The sequence below is a fragment of the Thermobia domestica genome, chromosome 3 (assembly GCF_964235325.1).
Source record: "Thermobia domestica chromosome 3, izTheDome1.hap1.1, whole genome shotgun sequence".
In the NCBI taxonomy this organism is placed as follows: Eukaryota; Metazoa; Arthropoda; class Insecta; order Zygentoma; family Lepismatidae; genus Thermobia; species Thermobia domestica.
Window position 1 is genome coordinate 343232908 of NC_137456.1, and position 24951 is coordinate 343257858.

The following is a 24951-nucleotide window of genomic DNA, read 5'->3' on the forward strand; positions in this document are numbered from 1 at the left end:
AAAAGTGTCTCACGTCTCAACATTCACAACACTTATACGAAACATCCAACGCGTTTTATATTTTCAGGAAGTTCGTGGGAAACAGTATACGTGCAACAGCAACATTGGCTTCCTCAGGAGATTTAAAGCACAACGCATGCGTAACATTTCACCCCAACCTGCCCATTTCACCTCGTCGGCCTGATGTAAGCGTGTATTTGACCTAAGATATTACACGGAACAGTTTTTGACTGAAGTGACGGAGCTACTCAGAAATCTATACTGCTTGTGGCGAACGAAAAGTGAAGAATATATAGTCAGGAACCAAAAAGAGAAAGCATGAGACATTATTGTTACAAAATTCAAAGAAGTCCAGACAGATGCAAACAAAGATTCTGTGTCAAAAAGGCAGCCACAAGGAAGCTTAAAGGACAGAGTCTACTGTATTAGAAACCTATTCACGGGGAAGTCAATAACTAGAAGTTCGTAGAAAAGAGCGTACGTCTAGTATGCTTCATATTTAAACTATAAGCACGTCCAACTTTCTGTATTAGACAACATCAGCTACTACAATTACAAATCATTCTCTCCCCCCCCCCCAAAAAAAAAAAGACTGTACAGCTTCCTCTGACATTTTTATTTTAATGTCCGAAGTTTGTTCTCCTACATTTCTTTTCGTATCACAAGACATTTTGGTAAATTTTGATCAACAGAAACATTGTAACAAAACTTTTGAAATTGCCTACACTCTCTCTTTCAGAAATGACAAGAAGAAAATTATTATTATTTTTTTTTTTTTTTTGTTTACACTTGAAAAATGTGGAAACTAATGCTGTAACTGTAATTTTTTTTCTTATAATTTCAGGAAGAAACATAGTGCTCTAGAGAGAATTTAAGAAACCATTCTAGTATTTTCCTGGTAAGAAATGAATAAATAACCAACAGTGAAGATGACCAGCTGGTAAGATTCGAAACCACGATAATCCCACGGCGACCGTTCAGACTTTTCAACAAATGTACATTAACTGCGAATTTAATAGTATTGGAGTTATCTTCTCAGTTTCATACAGTATTTACGCGAATATAACCCGTACTTTTCCCCTTCAGAGCATAAATCTTTAGTTTCAAACTGACTTGTATTATTTTGCAGCTTTCAATTTGAATTATTTCAGTTGTAACGGCATGATCCACACTTTCAGTTTTAAATTACAAAATAAAGCGTCTTTTTCCATATATGAATATTTGCACTTTTACCCTCGAAATGAACACTGACTTCTCACGCTATTTAAGAGTTTTTCTTCATTTGCACATCACCGACAAACTTTTTTTTTTTTTTTTTTTTTCGGCAATATCAAATCTGCATCCAGCTTCCCGCTTTCCGTGTTCCTTTGCATAGCTGATAATTTGAAGTTTAAATTTCGCTGTGTAACTAGTACGTTCCTTTCTCATCGTCACTCGTAAATCAAATGATCAACTTTTCTCGAATAAATCAATTTTTGAACTTCCTTACACTGTCGCTTAAATTAGTCACGTCACTAGACCTCCCCATACGTAAAACCTGTTCTGTTGTTGGTTTTTAGTCACCCTTAGTAATGTGGGAGTTAAAGAAGGGGAGGGAGAAAGATGCAACTCACGGTACTATCTAATTAAACTTTGTTGTAAATTTAGTAGTGCGGCCTATATTCGAGATTTACTTTTTTCTATAATCTCGTGTCAGAAGTTTAGGTGCGGTCGCGCAAATACGGTATTTTTGTTTTAGCTCATCTAGTTCAACTAAGAGTTCCTTTCGGATATAATTTAAAGATTATCAAGCACACTGAACGTCAACTCAAGACGGAGGGATTGTATAAGAACCAGAAGAGGAGACGAGTCAGTGACTTCTAGGATGACAGATCGCCAAGTGAAGACAGTGACGAAAATGATGAAAATTATACCCTAAAAGTATAATTTTGTCGAGCTGAATTAGAGCAATTAAAAGAGAAATATGAAACCATGAAGAAAACTTTGGATAAAAGTTTTGAAGAGAGAAAAATTGCTGTAAAAATATATTCGAGTTATTTTACCTCAAAAATAAATTCTCCACAATTTCCGACAGCACGATCCATGTCCTTATCTTAGTATACTTTCATGTTTCAAATTTCCTTACATCGTTCTCCCGCACTCAGTATATTAGGAACGAAAAGCAACTGGATACATACGTATCTTTGGTACATAAAAACAAAGACTCTACATAACAAATACGATAAGTTAAAAAAAAAAAAAACAGTAATATACATATAATAAAAACATCGGAATAAATACAAATATATAAGTACAGAACCCCAAATAAAAAATATAATAGCGTTAAAAATACTCCAAACAACAACCTAGAAAAATAACAAATCACAGCTTTCTATAATCATCATATACTTTCCACATACTTGTACTTACCACTGTATGTACTCAACACAAAACAATACTAATAAAAAAGATGAACAAATAAATAAAAATCAAATACCTACGAAAGTTACTCTGTACACCTGTTTTCTAATCTAAAAAAAAAAAAGAAACACAATATTATTATTTTTTCTGTAGTTAGTTACATCTATCATTCAGTCTTTTCGGGCGTTATATCGCTTGGTAGAGCGTCTAAGTTAATATCGCCTTCTTTCTGCAAATAGAATAAGAAAAAAAAAATCGACAAATATACCAAAACAAGATGAAACCGGGAGAGGATAGAAAACATAACTCCGAAATAATAAATTCACTATTTACCTAAAGCATTTTACTTTGAGCATATCAGGTCGGAACTGGAAGATTTTTTGGATTATATCAAAAATACTCACAAAACTGAATATCTACAGCTGAATTTCCTGACTTATCAACACTCTACACTACTCAAAATATGTTATAGATTTTATGTTTTACGCTGTTACTATACGAGGTGTGTTCAAAAAGTATTGAACCTGTGGTTGGCAAAAATACATTTATTGATTTGGAAATTCGAAACACTAGTTCCCTTCAAAATAACCTCCTTGGTAATGCACACACTTCTCCCAGCGCTCCGGCTATTGTTGGAAACACTTCTGAAACGCAGTTTTTGGAATGGTGAACAACTGTACCGTCGCATTCCGCATAATCCCTTCTCTGACTCAAATCGGGTCTTTTTCAGTGGCATTTTCAGCTTGGGAAATAACCAAAAGTCATACGGAACCATGTCTGCTGAGTAAAGAGCCTGACGACACACAAAACTGTTGTGTTTGGAGATAAAAGACTGAATCAAATTTCATGAACACACTCCTCATTTTGAAATTTTCGGTCAAAATTGATTTTTGTACCGATATGGTTGAATGGTTTGCGTTTGGATATCGTCAAGCTTTCGGCAAAATTTGATGCAATATCGCTCTTCAAGTTTTTTCTGTCATTTTTACAAAAAACTGAAATCTGAGGACTGCTCACTACACGTCTTCACTCGCTGGCCGACTACCAGTGACTGACGCTTTCTGCGGTGGGAAATATTCACAACTGCGCATGAGTGTCTCCCTCTACATCTACACTGAAGAAAGTCTGCGCGCTTCATTTGTTTAGGCGGGAAAAAATGATTTCATACTTTTTGAACACACCTCGTATATTTAAATAAAATGAAGACTATTTTTTTTCCCTTTTTACCTGATATTTCGCTTTTGTTTACTTCACAGAACATTTCCAAGGAACCAATTGCCTAAGAAATAAAATTTTGACTATCCTCTTGGTTTACAGCGTTTAACGGATATTATTAAAATAATGCAATCTAATCAAAGTACTCTATAACAAAATCATATATTTTACACATAGATCCACATACTCTTTTTTCCACAGTACTTTTATTATTATTGGTATCAAAAAATGGGTGGGGCAGGAATTCCAGAAGGGACAAGTTGTGCAAATATATGCTAAGTGATTCAACAATAACATGAGACCACGGAATCTTATTCTTACACTTGATGTAGGTATTCGTACTGATCTTGAGTATTACAAGATCTTGTTATCAATTACCGTAATATTCACAAGTTTTAGGACTACGAGCTGAATTCTTACCGTCAACGAAGAAGAATATACCTCAAATATAAACGCTAGAGGACATTCAAGATTATTTTTCTTAACAAATTGGTCCTGGTAAAAGCTTTAGCAATTATACGAAGGTGAAATATCGAGTAAAAAACGAAATTAAGTTACGCAGAACGGATTAATCTTCATTTAAGTACCCAAAATATGTGTCAGTATTCTAATTAAATAAGAATTTCAAACTAGAGACCTTAAAAACAGATAAGACTTCTTCATAATCTTTGATTATTAAATAAACTAGTAAAGAATAGCATTAATTACGTTGATTTTTATCAAAAAAAGCTAATTTTATATTGTCTCACCAAAAAATGGAGGATAGAAACCGTGTTTAGCTCTCTTCAAATACTGCAAAACACTGTCCTATCTACATTTCACCAAATTACCTACTAACTCTTATTCTGGATCTCAATCTGGAATGGCACTTCACGACTCCTCTTTGTTAGTAATATGGGATAAGTGTGCAATGACTTAGAGATGACTGAGAACAGTGAGCAACGTTAAGATGAAAACTCACATCTGTGATGCTGACAAAACTCTTGACGTCGAATTTCACGTTGCAGTGTTCTGTGATCTCTTGGATAGCCCCAGTGATTCGAACAACTATACGATGCCTTTCCATCTTCCGCAGGATAAACGCCACAGTGTGTATGGGTTACTGTGTTTTGCATATCAAACAAACTCCAGACAATAAACCCAACAATGATACTCTGATGAAAGTACGTGGCTTTGTACAGGATGTCCAATATACAATGCAACCCGGAGTTTGGGATAGTAGAACTTTTGAACCTGAAGCGATACACAAATAATGGTTATACCAAAATGAAGCTTTGTTCATGCATATATTTTTAAACTAGGAAGCAACGATTGAAGTACACTAGGAGCCACACAGTGTTGCTAGATGTAACCAAAGATGTAAATCTTTTTTTTTTTTTCCAAAACATGTGAATTGACTCATAACTCATACGTATGAATGTTCTGTCGTTAATTTCCAGTTTGTTTAGTTCGAGTAGCTTGGAAACTATGGAACAGAAAAAATAATTTTTCATTTCCATCGACAACTAATCGAATGAGGCCTCTGTAAGGGGAAACTAGGAAAATTGTAGTTTTCATAAATTAACACTCTAAATTGGCAACAGTGCTGATGTTTCAGTGCATCAAAAGGTATGTTAAGGATCTGTCTACATTATGCAATTCCTGAAAACAACGAAAAAGAAACTTTGAAATTATCACGATAAAACGTTTACTTACGTGCCCTTGGCAACACTGCTATTATCACGAAATGAGTTATCCGTTCTACAGCAGATGCTGGAAGTGCCCCCTGTTTTGATTCAAACAGTAGTTCACACATTTAATCATGTTAGCAGCAAGTTTACGAAGAGTAGAAGTGTTAATGTTCTCAATTTCACTACGAATGTTCGTTTCCACGTCTTGTGTAGGTTCGAGAATTGTTCTTGTATACCCTTTGCTTTAAGTATCCCCATAGAAATGAATAGCAGTGTTGCCGGGTGCACGTAAGTAAACGTATTATCATGATAATTTCAAAGTTTCTTTTTCGCTGTTTTCAGGAATTGCATAATGTAGAGAGATCCTTAACACACCTTTTGATGCACTAAAACATCAGCACTGTTGCCAATTTAGAGTGTTAATTTATGAAAACTACGATTTCCCTAGTTCCCTCTTACAGAAGCCTCATCCGATTTAGTTATCGGTGGGAATGAAAAGTTGTTTTTTCTGTTCCATAGTTTCCAAGCTACTCCAACTAAACAAACTGAAAATTAACGACAGAACACCCATACGTATGAGTTATGAGTCAATTTACATGTTTTGCGCAAAAAAAAAAAAAAAATCTTTGGTTACATCTAGCAACACTGTGTGGCTCCTAGTGTACTTCAATCGTCGCTTCCTAGCTTAAAAATATATACATAAGCAAAGCTTCATTTTGGTATAACCATTATTTGTGTATCACTTCAGGTTCAAAAGTTCTACTATCCCGAACTCCGGGTTGCATTGTATATTGAACACCCTGTACTACGGCCAAGTGTACTTTAAACTGTGTATGTACGAGGGGCAATCAAAAATTTCGCGGGATGTTGTTGTAGTTTTGGCATTTGTGATGCAATCACAATAAATCTTGTACACTACAGTCCTTAAGTTGTTCCCTAATTATGAGTATGACAAGTATGAACAGGTCATAACAGGCATGGTTTAAGTAGTAAAAAAGTGAAAATGAAATTTTATAAGTTTTACGTCCCACGGTTATGTCGGTTAGGCTAAAGGAGACGGTGATTATGAGAAATGAATGAAATGGTGGAATGAAGAAAGTGGGAGGAAACGGGAGAACCCCGAGAAAACCCACGAGCACGGTGTTTGTCCACCACAAAGTCCATACGGCGAGAGCTGGGATCGAACCAGGGACCCCAAGCACCGGAGGTGAACGCTCTACCACTGAGCCACCGCGCCCCCATGGTTTAAATAGTGTAGATGAACGGAGAAGTACTGTATGTGATAAACAGTTGGCGCAATGTCGAAATTCGAGCAACGCGGAAATATCAAGTTAATGTTCATATTGAGGAAATCATCTTCCGAGACGTTGATAGCTTTAACGTCAGTTTAGCACCATCGGATTTTCGGCTCTTTCAGAAGCTACAAATGGTCCTCAAGTGTGTGTATTTCGAAAGTTACTACTTTAATGGCGAATAAGGAAACGTGTACTTATATTGTGTCAATCAAGAGTTATGACAAAATTCCGGGAAATTTTAGACTGCCGCTTGTATGTCTCTTGAACTGGTGTTCCAACTCATAAGGCAAGTACTTACTAAAGTCTGATCAATTTCTCTAACCAAGCGGTGAGACATTACTTTTCATAAACACAGCTGTAGTAATAAGTTCCAACATTTCCATGTATAGTTCCATGTATATATATATATATATATATATATACAGTATGGTGCTAAATTCGTTGTACAAAAGCAGAGGAGTGATTCCTGAGAGTAAAACAAACAAAAAAAGTTCCTTTAAACATAGGGCGAAAACCCCATCGTTTACGTATTATAGGCTGCCGAAATCATGAAAAAATGAATTTTAAAGGTTCATAGCTCCAAAACTATGGGACCTACCTTGGTCGGGTCAAGACTTCACTTGGGAACTGGTATGTGCCCTATCCAGAAATGCGTGTTTCAGAATCCTGAGGTGCTTCCACAACAATTTTTATAGAGGGAGTTTGATATAAAGTACTCTCCCAACTACCTCCATAAAAATTGTTGCATGAGTACCTTAGGATTCTAAAACATGTATTTTTGGATATAGCAAATACTAGTTCCTAAGTGAAGTCTTGACTCGACTACAGCAGGTCCCATAGTTTTGGAGCTATGGACCTTTAGAATTCATTTTTTCATACTTTCGGCAGCTTAAAACACGTAAACGATGGGGTTTTCCTATGTTTATAGGAACTTTTTGTTTGTTTTACTCTCAGGAATCACTCCTTTGCTTTTGTACAACGAATTTAGCGCCATACTATATTATATATATATATATATACCATATAGTGATGTCTCATAATACCAATACCTAAAAGTGTTTACTGAGATATTTCAGTGTGTATTTGTACTTAGAAATTAGAATATTTACATTTATTATATCTCGTGGAGAAACATTTCTCTTGGTAGTACGACAAGGCGCATGGTTCACTATCATCATAGAGAAAGGACTAATAAATACAAATTGATGTGTGTTTTCGAAATGAAACAGGTGAAAGATGATTCCATCCCCGGGAGGATGAAAAATTTTAAGGTAAGTGAATATAGATATACGAATAAGTGATAAAAATACAAAAGTAAGCAAAATTCAGAGACCTACAAACGTCTAAGTCAATGATGACACACTACATTTCAAAAATCTAAATTTCCATTCAGCTGTTCGTATAAGCAATGAAAGTGAACGATTATACAAGAATTGGTGAACTAAGAATAGGAGAAAACACAGGAAAACCTCGAGAAAACGCTTTTCATCACAAACTCTCACAACCTGGGATAGAACCAGGGACTTGCATGAGAGTTTATATATATCTCGGCACAGATACAGTTGTTTTAAACCCAAATATTGATATCGAGAACATATCTTTAACATTTTGAGAAACAGCTTAATTATATAACAACCTGGTCAGTCCAAATAGTTATTAAATCTTACTGACGCGATTCATCGTTCCATGGTGTATTTGATTTGGTGCCCTGCAAGATACTGAGTAAATTAGTATCACTAAAGCAATGGATGAATTCTGAACAAACGAACGAATTACAAGCTTTAGGAATCTATCAAAATATCCAAAATCCAGATTATCATCTCGAAAAATATTTAGCAGTGTTGGTTCAGTTAAAATTCCTGAACATGAAATCGAATTCGTTATCCTGAGCCATGAAAAATAACACAAAGAAGTGGCTAATTAATGTATTATTATTATTATTTTTTTAATGCTTGTGATAGATGCATTGGACATTTAGTGGAAAAAGAAATCAAGCCAAGAAGATTGCTACATGTCAAACAATTCAAACCCAATAGTAGTACGAGAACATACACATTGTTCTACATCGAATTACTTCTTTCATCGCTAATGCAATTGTGTCCCAAAATATGTTTTTAGAAACTATCAAAGATATTGGCCTCTTATCTAATCTAATATAGAATAAGAATAGCGGCAGTCACCAGTTTACATTGTGATCAAAATGTGCAAATCGGAAATAATTATTAGATGATCTGGAAAAGATGATTACTATAAATTACGTTCATTATTGATACACTAGTCTACTGAATTACGAAGAACATGTGAATGTTAAAATGACGAAAGTAATGGTATTATCAACTGCGGAGCGGATAACTAGTTTGGTACGAGCACAAAAGGAAAATCTGCCAAGGAAAGCCTAAAGCCAATCAGAAATAAAGAATTAATCGTCACATTATCTGAAGAAATCAGGCAAGTTCGGAGACGGTCGATAAGAGACCATGCGAAAAAATTTGATCAGAGTTCATGGTCTTGGTTTCCCCCAGTAAAACAGCTAAAAACATGTACTTGTGTGGTCTAAGCGAAAGAACCAAGAATGGCATGTATGACTGTTTCGACAAACAGTAGCTGGCACAAGTGTATCGCTCTATATGTGAAACAATTTAGTTTCGATAAACGGCAGCTGGCGCAAGTGTATCAGTGTATACGTGAAACAATTTAGTTTCTACAAACGGTAGCTGATACAAGTATATTGCTGTGTATGTGAAACAATTTAGTTTCGATAAACGGCAGCTGCCACAAGTGTATCACTGTATACGTGAAACAATTTAATTTCCACAAACGATAGCTGGTACAAGTATATTGTTGTGCATGTGAAACAATTTAGTTTGGATAAACGGCAGCTGGCACATGTGTATCACTGTATACGTGAAACAATTTAGTTTCCACAAACGGTAGCCGGTACAAGTATATTGCTGTGTATGTGAAACAATTTAGTTTCGAGAAACAGCAGCTGCCACAAGTGTATCACTGTATACGTGAAACAATTTAATTTCCACAAACGGTAGCTGGTACAAGTATATTGTTGTGCATGTGAAACAATTTAGTTTCGATAAACGGCAGCTGGCACATGTGTATCACTGTATACGTGAAACAATTTAGTTTCCACAAACGGTAGCTGATACAAGTGTATTGCTGTGTATGTGACGCAATCTAGTTTCGATAAACGATAGCTGGCACACGTGTATCACTGTATATGTAAAACAATTTATTTAACATTTCCCAAGATATTACGCATATACAACTTCCTTCACGATTACGCATTTACAACTTTCGGGATAAGGGTACCAGAGCACAAATAATGATAATAAAGAAGAAAATCCTAACCAACTTATAACTAGCACTGTAACAGACCTCTTAATATCTTTGAATGTTTTTCTTTTTTTTTTTCTCTCTCGTTTCGCAACATCCACAACATTTATATAACGCACAGAAACAAAACACACAAAACGACATCGTAAAAGACAATATAAAATAAAGGGGGTCTTGCACACCAAACTTCAAGGAAACACCTAACATAAGGAGAACGATTACTTTATTGTTAGTAGCTGACATTTATACAAGGAGGATCAAATGAAAACCTTAAAAGTGCAATACATTTTAGAATGTAACAATCAAAAGGAAATCTTGTCTCTTATTTTTCAACGCAGTCCCTTGACGTTCAATGCAAGTATTCCACCGTCTCGGAAGTGCATGGATACCACGTTGGAAGAATTCTTTTGGTCGAGATTGTAGCCACTCGTGTACCGCATTTTTCACCTCTTTATCAGTATTAAAATGGTTGCCTCCCATTGCTACTTTGAGTGATCCAAACACACGAAAGTCACCGGTGGCAAAGTTTGTTGAATAGGATGCATGAATGAGTCACTGAAATTTGAGGTCATCGATAGTCTCAACGGTCAAACGGGCAGTATGCGGTCGGGCGTTGTCATACAGTAGGAGGACACCTGAAGATAGAAGTCGTCGTTTACGCCTGATTGCAGAGTGAAGTTTATTTTTCAGCAGATCTGAGAAGTTGAATACGAGGAACTAGTTACTGTCTGTCACTCCTTTTTAAATGTACTGTTCCAAATTACTCCCTTTGCATCCCAAAAGAGAGTGATGGTTCCTGCTGATGGTTGAGTGCGGGATATTTTTGGTTTCGGCGACGGGCTATGCAGCCATTCCTTGCTTGCTTTCTTGGTTTCTGGTTGATGATAGTGAACCATTGCCTGTAACAATCCTGTTCAGTGTAATATGCCTTTTTTCCTTTACAAGCTGTTCTGCTAACGCAACGTCTCCGTCGGTCACTACACGGTGAACTTATCCCGGTCGAGAAGTATCCTACACAGATATTACGCCACTTTTAAACTTTCTACACCACCCGTATACTTGCTGCAGGGACAAACACGAATACTTTCAACACATACTTTGTTGCCATCCTGCGATTGATTTTAATTGGTTTCACACCTTCGCTGCTCAAACACCGAACGCTATTCTAACGCGGTGCATATGGACAATGGGGAGGCCATTTTGATAACTAACACTGCAGCATTTGCCGTTCTTTCAGTAACACTCTGCTACCTGTCGGTCATTAAGTGCAACTCAAAGCATATTACTGCCATGTATCGAAGCAATCGTCCAACTTTACGGCATTTTATTGTATTTTTAAGTTTTTTCATTTGATCCTCCCTCGTACGTAGCTGATTCGAATAGGAAAGTTGACAAATATAGTCATGTGTAGTACGTTTATATATGTGTAGTGTGTACAGTATATTACAAATCTTATGATGGCTTCAAGCTAAAAGAGATATAAGAGTACAGAGAGACGTGCTGTTAACCAAAGAAACACATCCCGACAAGTAAAATAGTGTATTTTGTCAAGACTTACTTGTGTCACAAATGTTTGAGAATATCATGCAAAATTAATGATAGTTATTTTAATTAGAACCTCTATGATTTTATACCTAGTGCAAGTAGCAACAATGAATACATAAAAGCAATCGTACTTATTGCCCTTTGGGTTTATTATGTAAGACAAGACTCTATACTTAAGGTTCACTTACTCCACAAAAGAACTATAACACAGAAACCAAAGGTCTGAACACACATTTAGTCAATATTTAGAAACAATAGACAGACAGAAGAGATCACCAGAATTAAATTTATATTTCAGTACAAACACAGAGTGAATGTATTCCATGCAATTAGACTACACGAAGATTATCAGATCAGAGAAAGTAAAAATAAATTTCAAAAGCAGCAAAGAGAAAATACTTTCATGCATTATTCTATCAAAATTAAAGCTTGGAGATCATATATCTTCTTAACAAACAAGAACAAAATACGAATGAAAATGGACAAGAAGAAAGAAAATGGAAAGAGTAGACGAAAGAGATAAATTGTAAGGACAGATAGAAAAGAATTGTAGAAAACAAAGACAGTTAAAATAATAAAAGCATTCCAGAAACCAGAGTAAGTAAATATAACCGAAATTTTCCCACTAGAAGAGAAAAATAAGGAAACACACCCGCCAACAGGGTAAATATTGCTTCCGCCTCACCTTTTGGAGTTCCTCCAGATCCTGAGTATGCTGCAAACCTGCACAAAAATGTAACATAAGAACCGCTAACGCCTGGACTTTCTCGTCGGACTTGCCAATAAGGAAAGCGATTTTTGTTCGACTGGCAGCATCTTTCGCTTCCTGCTCTTGCTGGGCAAGATCGATTCGAACTTCTGTCTCCTTATCAATGGCTGCTTTCAACTTCGAGATCTGCAAGGGGGGCACTCAACACTCAGTACGGATCCACATTATTTTTCATGCAATCTTTGCAACGTAACAACTCAAGAGGAATAGTTATAAACTAACTTTAATTCCTTTGTTTTTCTCCAACTAGCAGCTGTGTTAGCACTGGAAGTCTATTATAGCCTGTAAATGTCTGAGTGTACTGAGTGGTTGTTTAAATTGTTGTCTGTTGTTTTAAATTGGAGTCTGTGTCCCTTTCCAGCATCGAGGCTATATGAGACGTGTACGCGAAAACCAAACCACATGACTTCCCACCCAGGTCTCCCGCTCCGAAGGTGTGTATGCTAACCACATAGTCACGAAGAAACTGTTTAAAAGTAGCAATTAAAAACTTAGCTTATCAGTTTTCCAAGTTGGTATATTTTGGTAATCAAAACGTTATCCATTCTCTAGAGAAGAAGGTAAAAAGAACGAAGGTAAAACTACATTACAATAAAAGACATACCAGATACAAAATCCATTATTTCCTCCATTACACTGCTCTTTGTGAAAACTGCAGCACACAGGAAGAATGGTGCGAATGACATCAAACTCGGGACATAAGTTAGAACACTAACAAGTGATTACGTTTCCAGAAAGATGGCGGACATGTCGGCCCAGCAGCGCCCTCTCCCATGCTAGCATTGCATCATTGCTTGTAGTAGTGTTACGGTACGTTCAGTCAGTAAAGAGCTATCAAACGTTGAAATATGAAAGCAAATCCCGGTGAGCCTCATTGACGTCAAAGAGCGCAATATCAGCATCTGGGTGCATTCAAACGGGTCAGAATGATCGTCTCCCGAAAAACGGGTACGTCATACCGTGACATTTTGGCTTGTACAGGGCATATTGTTACGTCTGCTGTGTGGAAACAGTGAATAGAAGAGGGTCGTATGAAACAGAGAACGAGTATGGGACCACGCAATGCGATCACAACACGGAATATCTGCTATCTTTTCCGTATGTTCGTACCGGACCGTACAGCTTCGTTCACAGTGTTAGTTTGAGGCTGGATCACTGTAATCACTGTGGACTTGTGCGTATGAGCAGAGTGACACCATCTGCTGCGGGATGAACTGGTGGTGCACGCATGGCATTGCATCGGCTGCCATTGACCAGTAACGCCTCAGACTGCAATAGGCAAGTAAATGTTGCTGGCATGCTGAATGGTAAAATGTAGGATAGATTGAAGCGAAGCTCCTTCGAAAGTACTAAATTTCGCCACGCAGCACGCCATTTTCCAAGATACCACTGCGAACAAAAATGAAATGTAGAAATGATTTACAGCTAACTCCTCCTACACCGATGGATCGATTTAAATGATTTCTGGTACATGAGTGTACACTGGATAACTTAACTTTCATCATATTAGTTTTCCATAAGGGCCTATCTTAAGGGAGTAGAGGCGTTTAAAAATTTACGGCAAAATACAGTAGTACTTCACGAGCCCGTCAAGATAGAAATACAAAATTCGGTTTAAAAAAATAATTAAAAATAAGGGAAAACATATTCCAGCGTTTGTAAAATTTTCCGTTTAAGAGGGCGGAAAGTAGGTAGAGGGAGGGACAAGAGCCATTATATATATATATATATATATATATATATATATATATATATATATATATATATATATATATATATAAATAAATTAAAATGAACGTCGAGATGTTTGGCGGTCAACTCTTCCTAGACCGCTGCACCGAATTTGAAGATTTTTAAAACATGAGTGTGGCATGATCTAATTTGGGCTTTTATTACACAAACAGGATGGAAGCAAGTGAGAAGAGGTGGGAAAACGACCAATATTAATGTCTAATCCATAGCTTTTGGAGTCGCTGAGATGAATAGTGACACTTCCGATGCCGTTGAGGTACAAGTTCAGCCCTGTTGGTAGGGAGGGTGCCATTACGGATTTGTATCATTCCACTTTCATTCAAATGCGTATCCTAAGATGAAAGGAGTTCAAATAGTTAATTTCTATAAACGTATTGTTCCAGTGCGAAGGACAGATATTTTAGCTAGTATAATACATAATTCAATAGTAACAGATATTCTGTAATGTAGATACTGGGTTGTTCAAGCCCAGTCCACATCATCTAAGCGGCAGAGCACTGACTTCACATATAATAGAATGTATGGCTCGAGGAGATTACTACGGATAGACACTGGGTTGTCTAAACACAACAGGAGTAGTACAAGTCCATATGGTCTGAATGATTGAGCACCAGGGTTGGCAAAAACCATGGTTTTTATTGGACCCCCCCTAAAAAAACGTTTTTTTGTTTAAACCATTTTTTTTTTGTTTAAACCAGGTGTTTTTGGTTTAAATAATTTGCTCTATGTATTCATATTATACTCGTATATAGACAGAAATAAGTTTGTTTCGCCTTAGTGGTACTATGCAACAACCGGGTTATGCTCGAAGGGGTCACATAAGCTTAAAGCGGAATCCAAACCGCTTCTCGACTTACATCCGAGAGAAATTGTACTCCATTTGAACTCGGAACCAGGACTAATTGGCCACAAATGCGATACGTCTGCCCAGTCACTCACGAATGACTCCTGATAAACATACGTTGTCCTGATCTTTACGTAGGCCCACTTGTTAATATAATTGTCAAGAGTCATTTCATAAGGACAAAAAGATAAACAGTTGCACAAGTGAAACCATTATACAGAATTACATATGGACAATTTCAAAGTACTACAGAGTACAGAAGAACTAATTTAGTCCAAGTTCGTTAACAAAGACTTTTATTAGTCCAAGTTAAAGAAATATAACGATTTAATTTGCATATCAGTAAGAAAAGTGAATAAAGATACGAATTATTTGAGTCCACTTCGGCTCAGACTCGTTTATACATAAATAGATACCAAAGATACTTCTCATTTCACTAAATGCCTCTCGTGGGGTTTGTATGACCCCACACACACAAAAAAGTACGGCATTTCGATGTATTTCATCAATAGTAAACATTATTGAAACGAAACAATATTTAGAATTTTTCTTTGATTGCAGTTACATAACAATAATAACAAACTATAAAAAAATAACAAAAGCCGCTTTTGTAGTATAATCTTTTTGAGTAATGAATGGGGGATTTAGGTCTGAATATAATACGAATAATATACGGGAGTGAAACGTGATAACTCACAGAAGAGTGTTCATCAAGATTTTACAAACACTTACACTTTTACGAACATTTTATGTTTTTTGGTTTAAACCAGTTTTTTTTTCTTTCTTTTTAAAGAGCTGGTTTAAACCACCTTGGTTTAAACCAGCCAACCCTGTTGAGCACTGACTCCAAGAGTTAAAAAATGTATGGCTGTTCAGGAAGCGAATTGGGTAAAGTACTACTTAACGCATTGGATGGTAAGTCAAGAGACCTGGGTTTGAATCCCGATTCTGTTGTGCATTTTTTTTACTTTTTGTACATGACTGAATTGGCACGTATGGAGGAATTATCGTGATATAAAATCGTTTATTTCCTTCATTTATCAAGTATAATGGAACTGAACTATTTTTTGTTAATAAAAAAATATTTTCTACAGAATCTTACAATATTCATGATGTTTATCACATAATAACATAATTAATCTATCATCGCACATTTGTTCAGTTAAAATTTTGTTTTCTTTGGGGTAAATTCTTATCGGATTTTTACAAAATTTGTAAGAAAACTTTACAGAAAACATTATGGCGTGCTGAATAGATGTACATCTCTATAGCTAAATTTTTCACTGAACTAAATTTTATTGTTTTTAAATGCTTCTGCTCTCTTCAAAATATTGATGGCCTTTAGCATGTCATCTTTTACCTTCTTGCCCTGAGAATGGGAGATTTATTACCTGAAATTTGTCAACATGTTCTCTGGTGTCTTTTTGTCTCTGAAAGCTAATAAGACTTGATTCTTATGTTTCTTGCTCAATTCCTACAGCTTATAATTTGAAATTATATTTTGATGTATTCTGGTATAGTGTCAAGTGGACTGTAGACATGGTTGCGCATATACTAGCCTCGCAGCCGGTTTGGGCGTGATATTTTTCCAAATTCTTGCATAATATTCATTGTGATGAGTAGTATTGTTAAAATAATACAAATTTTAACAGTACCACTAGCGCCCTAGCATATATTCTCAGCTGGCTAAAAATTACCGTTACACTGCTCCCAGTGTTTACTAGTTCCTTCTTTCAGAGTTTAGTACCCCTTTTCACCACCAAGGATGTATGAGGCGTGAATATACAGTACAAGTGAATATGGGATAAAAACTCATCAATTCATACCGGACAAATTGCTAATTAGAAATCAATTTCCTCTCTCTTCAAGGTCTACAATGAGCACCATCGGAATACGATAATCTTACATCCAAGAGATAAAACTGATCAACTTTGATTATGCTATAATTATTAGCTTAAAAAACCGGCTCTACTTCGAAAATCGAATAATAACTTACTTTGAAAGGTACGCTCTTCTCCAAGAATTAAACAATCTGATAACTTGTCAAGAACGTGTTCATTCGTTAAGAACATTAAAATAAGGTAAAAGTATTGTCTGAAGACATCAAAACGACAGAAGTGGTGAAAGTATTATCCAAGGCAGTAATGATATTTGAACTTCCTACAAATCAAATGTAAAAGTCTATCAAGATTTTGAACGGCTACTTGATTTAACCGGATCATCATCATCATCATCATCATCATCATCATAGGTAATCTGCCATTATTGGCAGGTCACTTGCCGCAACTGAGAAACTTTTATGCTCCACGGTCTTCAGCTAACCTCTTCGTTTTCAAGTACGATTTTTCTGTTTTGATATCGTGCATTAATTGTAGTCTCCTTTGCCCTCTCCCTCTCTTTCCTGCCACCATACCCTTTACCATGTCCTTCATGACCCCTAAGATACAGTTACTCCTTAGCCAATGTTCCATCCAGTTTCTCTTCCTTTTCTAAGTTATATCTAAAATTACTATTTTCTCCCCATCATTTCTAACACCCTCATTTTCGCTTGACCCAGCTAATTCTCTCCATTCATCTCCACACCCACATTTCGAAAGTTTCCAGCCTTTTTTCACAATTTTTGCTTAATACGATACATATTCAATACTCATTAAAAAATACTTATCTTAAAACCACCCATAATTATTTACTTACGTACGTTTCGATGAAAAGCGAAAAGTTATTACTTCCTCAGTACAAGGGATGTCGTTTCACAGACAACGTTAGTTTTAAAATAATAATAAAAACAATACTGAGGAAGGCAATAACTCTTTTGTCGAAACGTAAGGACGTGGATAATTTTGGATACTTTTAGAGTAAGTACTTTAGTAATATTTGAATGGGTTCAGAAAGGAAAACAAAATAAAGGACGGCCCTATAAAACATACGAATAACTACACAATGTTTTGCAAAAAGTAAAATCTTCAAGCTAAGTGATTTAACAGTGTAACTGGTACTAGTCATGTGTGTGTGAGGCTATAGTAAAGGTACGGATAAGATTGTGAGTCAGTAAAAATAATAGAAGTAAGCCCTTATAGCTAATAAAGCAAACTTATTTTGCATGCAGAAGCATATTAGCTGTTCTTTATAAATTCTGTCCGAATATATTTTTGAATTTAATATAATGCTGATTTTATTGATAAATATTAATACAGGATATTATAAAGTTAAAAGAAAATCTCGCCTGCTTTTTTCCTTATTCATATTTTAAGGATTTGGCTTACCATGTCCGCCCGGGAGGTAAACAATTTCAAGAACTACTTAAGCAATCATCACCAAATATGGAAAGAATTCAAAAGTTAGGATTTGAGGTAATTTTTGGAACAGATACTCAAACCGGAAGTGGTAAAAATTAACCATCTCCGATTTTCAACGTTGATCGCTGTGTGTTATATTACACAAAAATATATTTAATATATTATTATTATTATTATTAAATGTGGTATATTTAATTAGATATATAAAAGGATGCACGGATAAATATACAGGGCTTGTCCGGAATGAGACTGGCCATTGTGCGGCGCTCCAGTCGCCAGCAGCGCGCTCCCCGGCGTGGGAATTTGTAGTGGGGGTCTAAGCTAAGCAACGCACCGGGCGGCACTCGCGTCCGAGCTCCAACCCAATGAGAATTACAGTGGCGTAAAAGCTATTTTTAAGTTTTTGTTATGGTAGAACGTGAAAAATGGAGCAGCGCTACGCTACTAAATTTTGCTTTCACCTGGGCAAAACCACTTCCGAGACGCTTGCCTTGGTCAAGGAGGCTTACAAAGACGACGCTTTGTCAAGGTCCAGGTTTTCCGGTGGTTCAGCTAGTTTAAGAACGTATGGGGAACCGTTGAAGATATGGAGCGATCTGGACACCCTTCAACGAGTGGTTTGCCGAACGATGGTCGAAGTGCAGGAGATTTTTCACTTTGGCCACATTTTTGTCTAAACCCTTGATGAAGCGCGTCCAGATCTCCTATTTCTTGAACGATCTCTTCCGTTCCTGAAACTACTGAACCACCGGAAAACCTAGGCCCTTGACAGGGCGAAGGCAAGCGTTTCGGGAGCGGTTTTGGCCAGGTGAAAGCAACATTTAATCGCGTATCGCTGCTCCAGCGAATGCTCTACTTCTCACGTACTCTGCCGCGACAAAAACTAAAAACAGCTTTTGCGCCACGCGTGATCCTCACTTCGTCAGAGCTCGGATGCACCTGCCGATCAGCTTAGACTCCCTATCACAAATCCCTCCGCCAGAGAGTGCGCTGCTGGCGACTAGAGCGCCGCCCGGCGGCCAGTCTCAGTACTTTACACACAAACCCTGTATGACTGTCATAGAAATCAGCGATAATTATAATGAATTTTCTGTCCTTCATATATCCTAATATCATCATAGAACTTTTTTTCTACCAGTTGATTATATCACTTACCATTTTATTAATCTTCTCTTTCCTCTCACTTAGGGATAACCCTGAGTACAGTTCCTTTCCGCTAGCTTTGGCAGCTGCCATTAAGTTCTCGTCGTTTGGATGTTGAAGCAAGTGGTCCAACGCTAGATTTACATCATCATCTTCATCATCTAATGTGTTAGAAAACTGGAAAGGATTGCCAACGAGTGATGCCTGCAAAAATAACGCCACAAGCAAACAGCCAAGTTATTGGATCATTATTTCAAAACAGTCATGTGCAACAAGCATTATGATATTGCCTTCTATGTTACTACTGTATTAAAGATTTATATAAATTAAAATGGAATCTCAAATCCCTATTCCCACAATCTAGACCGAAGGAAACAAACAATAATTTCAGATAAATAACAAAATAATAATTGAAATAGTGAGATGAAAAAAGAAATGTATTCCTTGCATTTTTTCATTCAGCACTGAGCCTACATCAGATCAAAATCTACATTCTTTGAAGTTTAACATCTTTTATCAGCATTGAGCCTATATCAGATGAAGATCTACATTTGCTTGAAGTTTTAACATTCCTTTTTCAGCACTGAGTCTATATCAGATAAATATCTACATTTGTTTTAAATTTAAATCTTTTTTCATCACTAAGCCTATTTCAAGGTTCTACATTTGTTTGAAATTTAACAAATTTTTATCATCACTGAAAATATATCAGATGATCTACATTTGTTTGAAGTTTTCACATTTTTTTCAGCACTGAGCCTATATCAGAAGAGGATCTACATTTGTTTGAAGTTTAACATCTTTTCTTCAGCACTGAGCCTATAGCAGATCAAAATCTGCAATTCTTTGACGTTTAACATCTTTTCTCAGCACTGAGCCTATAGTAGATCAAAATCTGCAATTCTTTGACGTTTAATATCTTTTCTCAGCACTGAGCATATTTCAGATAAGGATCTACATTTGTTTGAAGTTTTCACATCTTTTCAGCACTGAGCTTATATTAGATCAAAATCTACATCTTTGAACTTTAACATCTTTTTTGCAGCACTGAACCTATACCAGATGAGGATCTACATTCGTTTATCTGAAGTTTAACATCTTATTTTTAGCAGTGAGTCTACAATTTAACATTGAATTTAACCCAGTTGTACCGTCCCCTTTATATTAACCGGCATAACCGTGGGACGTAAAACTGGAAGGTTTCATTTCATTTTAACCTAGATGTAATCCATAGAGAATAAAACGCCAGTCTTCCACACCAAAGGAAAAATCGCTATTTAGCTACAAGAGATCTGAAATCTAGCTACTGCTAGCGTCTAAATGAGAATAGTTCCATGTAGCCCAATTACCATGCGTGCTTTGGTATACATAGTTGCGGATTCGATTATTGGTGAGGTACGTCTCTGTTAGTCTTCAGAGCAGTTACTGGACGCTAAATTTTGATTTGATCCTATTTCCAATTTTAGAAATTTGGTTTCCTCTAAAAACCAGCTTCACTCGGCAAATTGTCAGTAGTAGGGCTGATTTATGATTTCTCACTTTATCTATTCTCGGCCAACATACACGGTTTGGAACACTCTAAAATAATAAAGTTTTAATCTTCTGATGAAAAGACTAATTTTCCGCGATCCAAGAAAAAAGAAGAACATTCTTAATATCATTAATAAAATTCACAATTATTTGTACTAGAAATTATACATTTATCCTTTTCTTCCCCAATATGTTCTTCCCTTTCTCCAGCACCACTAGCATTGACTTAATAATTAAGTTTATTATTTTGGTGTATTTTTCACCACTTCCCATTTGAGCACGCGATATAATAATATACCGGCTATCTAAGTATATTACTACTACTTTGTGTTAACCCTTAGTTCTGCGGTTTCCAGAAAATTTGTGATAATTCTGCATGTGTTTCATATTTTGTTCTTCTGTATTTTCTTTCTTTCTTTAATTCCAACTGCCTCAAATGCTGTTTTAGACATCTTGTGAAGCACTCCAGTACTCGATATTACTATTGATATTATTTTAATATTTCTGTCTTTTATGTTTGTATTTTTCTACTCTCTCTCTCTTTGTGTGTAGATTTGTCATATTTATTAGATGCACCTGTTCTTTTTTTCTTTGCTTGTTACTATGATTTCCGGCCTGTTATGAGAAATATGAAACGTGGACTAAGAGCTTCACGTGGGATTCAAACCACATGAACTCCCGCCGGGAATTGAACCAGGGTCTCTCACGCCAAAGGCGCGCTTACTCCGTTCCGGTACAGTTGTGTTTGGTTTCCGGTTGGTATTTGTAATACGATAATTCTTCTTGTATAATTTTCTGTTTTATTCGTATTTCTTGATATACGATTTTTGGAACTTGATCTTAGGCAACTTCTGCCTTTGTCATGTTGTGTTATGCTGTTTTTCAGAATGATTTCTGCAGTGTTTTCTGAGAAGAGAAAACTCGGTCTTTTATTCCTCGCATGAAGCCTTCTGTTTTTGGATGTAAATCAAAAGTATCATCATTATTGTTACTCGTTAATTTGTATATTGTTACGCAAGAAGTAACGCATGTTCCGTATTTTATCGTTAACTGAATGTAACGCGGAAAAATTGCTTTGCACTCGTATATAATAATTTTAAAGCACATATACAATGAGAGCTGGTTACTCTTTCATTTACAAATAAACAAAAATGATTAAATGGTTTAGTTTCGATCTTGATTTCCGCGTTACTTCACAATCAATTTTAGCCACACTTTCCTTCTCCTGAAGGGTGAACTGTGACAATCTACGAACCAGTTATGCAAGAATTTCCTTGCGAGATTCCTCCTTTTGGAGATAATACGCATTGAAGCTTTCTTTGTCAGTTATTGTTTAATGTATCGTTGGTTGACTAAAAAACTCATGAGGAAGGGAAATATTTTCCACGTCCTTTTTCTGCAAGTGTAGTTTCCAAAAAAAAAAAAAAAAAAAAAAAAAAAAAAAAAAAAAAAAAAAGTTTTTCTTTCTTTTTCTGATTACATCTACTTTATTCCTGAGAGTAAAGAAATCTGCCATATTCCTCGAAAAAGACATGTAAATCGTTATAACGATAAAATATCTCGACTAAGTATGTAAACTCAGTTTTCTATTCTTCAAGGAAGAGATCTGCCACGATTAATTTTTGATTTTGAAGAAATTATTAACTTTTTCCTGAAATTATAGAGAAGTTTTCCTCTTGACATTCACCTCGAAGGGTGATGAAGATTTTGCAAGCATCTCTAGACTCACAAGTGTTTTTAGTTGTCTGCATTTCAAGGTGCGACCACGAATCTCATTTACTATTTTTATAAAGTTGGGTATAGTCGAGACGTTCTATTAGTCCCTAACCGGCTTCCTTTGTACTCAAGCAGAAAATTTACCCTAACCGCCCTCATAAATAACACTCCAAATAGGCCATAAACGGCACGTGTTCGGTGTCCAAGTAATACGTTGTTGCCATCGCTAAACTTTTATTACCGATGGATGCATTATATAATAATAAAACACAACAATCATTAAAGGAATTCAGTATAATAGTATGGACAGCGGCGGTCAAGGACGGATTTCTGGGAGAGGCAAAGAAAGGTCGTATTTTTTTCTCATCGGGTTTTCGCGGCACTGCCTTGCGGGGGGGGGGGGGGAGGACAGGGGCGAACCACTGTTTGGTTCGTACAATCGTTATCGTTATGGAAGATACATAATATTAACAATATGCTATATTTAAGAGTAATATAAGCACATTTCATGAAACTAATGATTGATTTCTTTTTTCTCTTCATTACAACATATCCAAATTGAATTCAAATTAAATGAAATATTTCAGTTTAACGTCCCAGAATTATGCCCTTCAAGCTAAAGGAGACGGAAGGAGGAAGATGCAATGAAAACAAAAGTAACGAAAAAAATTAGATAAATCTGTCTTTTTGCGAAGACTACTGAAGAATCAGTAAGCAAGAGGGTGAATATTGCAACATCGCTTTCTTTTTCAGCAAGTCAACTGGCAGGCCACCCTCAATTGGAAAGACATGTTGAATTATCCCTCTCATGTAACAAAGAAACACGAGGTTTCCTTCAATGGTGTTCCGCTTCCTTTGTAGCCGCCTGGGGACGGTTTGAGCGATTTTACTATACAAGAGAGTATCACGGAATTCATATTAATCAAGAGTTTTAAACTTCATCATTTTTTAAGTAGGCCCACGAAAACAGTGTAAAATGAGTCTAAGAAGTAAAAAAAAAAAAAAAAAAAAAAAAAAAACTGATGTGAGTTTTTCAGAGCTCGCTAAAGCACTCTAATACAATTAAAATACACTTGGACAATTGTTTTTCTTTCAGATTATCTCTGTTCATCACCAACATTGGACTATACTTTAATAGGTTTTCAGCCATTGGTTGCTGTACCCTTACGTTAAGTTTGTTCCAAATTACCAAAACCGATATACCTTATTGACTTTTATTTAGAAATTCTGAACCAATATTTAACTTAAAAAATTACCTACTTAAAACGTTTTCAGGATGAATTTTAGTAAACAACATAAGTACAATAAAGAACATAAACATTTTAGGCAGTGGGCCAGACAGTATCTGGAAAACGCTAGTAATAAACGATAATAACGATAACGCTAGTAATAATAATAGTAACTTAGCCAAGACTCTGAAAGGAATCAAAATGTGACATTCACCTTAACTAACACTACAACAATAGAGCAGGAATTTAGGAAATTAATTTACAATAATACAAATAGCTTAAAAGCCCATGATAGCCTATGGCGGGCCAGAGAACTTTCTTAGTTGGATGATGTGTAGTCAGCACATCAACTGCTATCGTTGTTACTTCCGACTTCCTACAGAAAAATTAGCCACTTCGTAATTGAAGGAGCTCCTCAATTGCCTCATGATGCTGGATCAACACCAAATATTCTCTTGTTTCAGGCAGAATTGAACTTAGGGCCACATATTGATAATTCGGAAACAAAGTGTCACAACTTACTTATTACAAGAATTAACTATCACAAATACCTTACCTTCGAACTGCTTAATAACTTGGCTATAGAAGAAAAAGGTACATGAATTAACACAAAAGGTAGTACAGTCGTCGGCAAAAGAATAGTTTTCATTACATCCTGTTTTAAGCAAAAACTTCACAACAAATCATGGGAAAAACATTTTTTTTTTTTTTATCACAAGTTGACGGAAGAAATCTTAAGAGGCCCCATCACGGCGAAATTAAAATGCTGCTAATTTTACATTAATTATGTGATATCTTCAAATAGGTAAAAGATAATCGAAATGTGGAACAAGAGAGCGCTAGACAATATTATTTTGCATGAGGTACCTTTATCACGAGTCACTTAGTAGCTTTCCATTTGCAGCCATTTATAAACGCGAAAATAAATGCCGAGTTTCTAAATGACTGGAAATCGAAAGCAGATAAGTAAGTCGTGATAACGGTATCTCATGTAAAATAATATTGTCTAGCGAGCTCTTGTTCCACTTTTCGATTTTTTAAAATCTATTTGAAGATATCACATAATTACTGTAAAATTAGCGATATTTTAATTTCGCAATGATGGGGCCTCTTAAGTGCTGTCTTATTTATTTATTTATATATTTTTTACAAGAATTAGGACAACATTTAAGTTCTCCTCCCGTGGCTTGTAGCAATGA

At 36.0% G+C, this 24951-nt stretch overlaps 1 protein-coding gene across 5 annotated transcripts in view; it reads right to left on the reverse strand.

Moving 5' to 3' along the window:
• Window positions 1-384: 384 nt before the first annotated feature.
• The window catches only part of Pdzd8 (PDZ domain containing 8), a 110432-nt gene continuing 85865 nt past the window's right edge, over window positions 385-24951 (reverse strand). For 3 of the 5 annotated variants that reach the window (XM_081752861.1, XM_081752863.1, XM_081752862.1), the window contains 3 exons: window positions 19290-19481; window positions 12159-12368; window positions 385-2629 (listed from right to left, as the gene is read on the reverse strand). In XM_081752861.1, the coding sequence (XP_081608987.1) occupies window positions 2567-2629; window positions 12159-12368; window positions 19290-19481 (465 nt within the window). In that variant the 3' untranslated portion in view covers window positions 385-2566. Of the gene's footprint in view, window positions 2630-12158; window positions 12369-19289; window positions 19482-24951 lie in introns of those variants that run through there. The other 2 variants (XM_081752864.1, XR_014130755.1) reach the window with 2 other exon arrangements.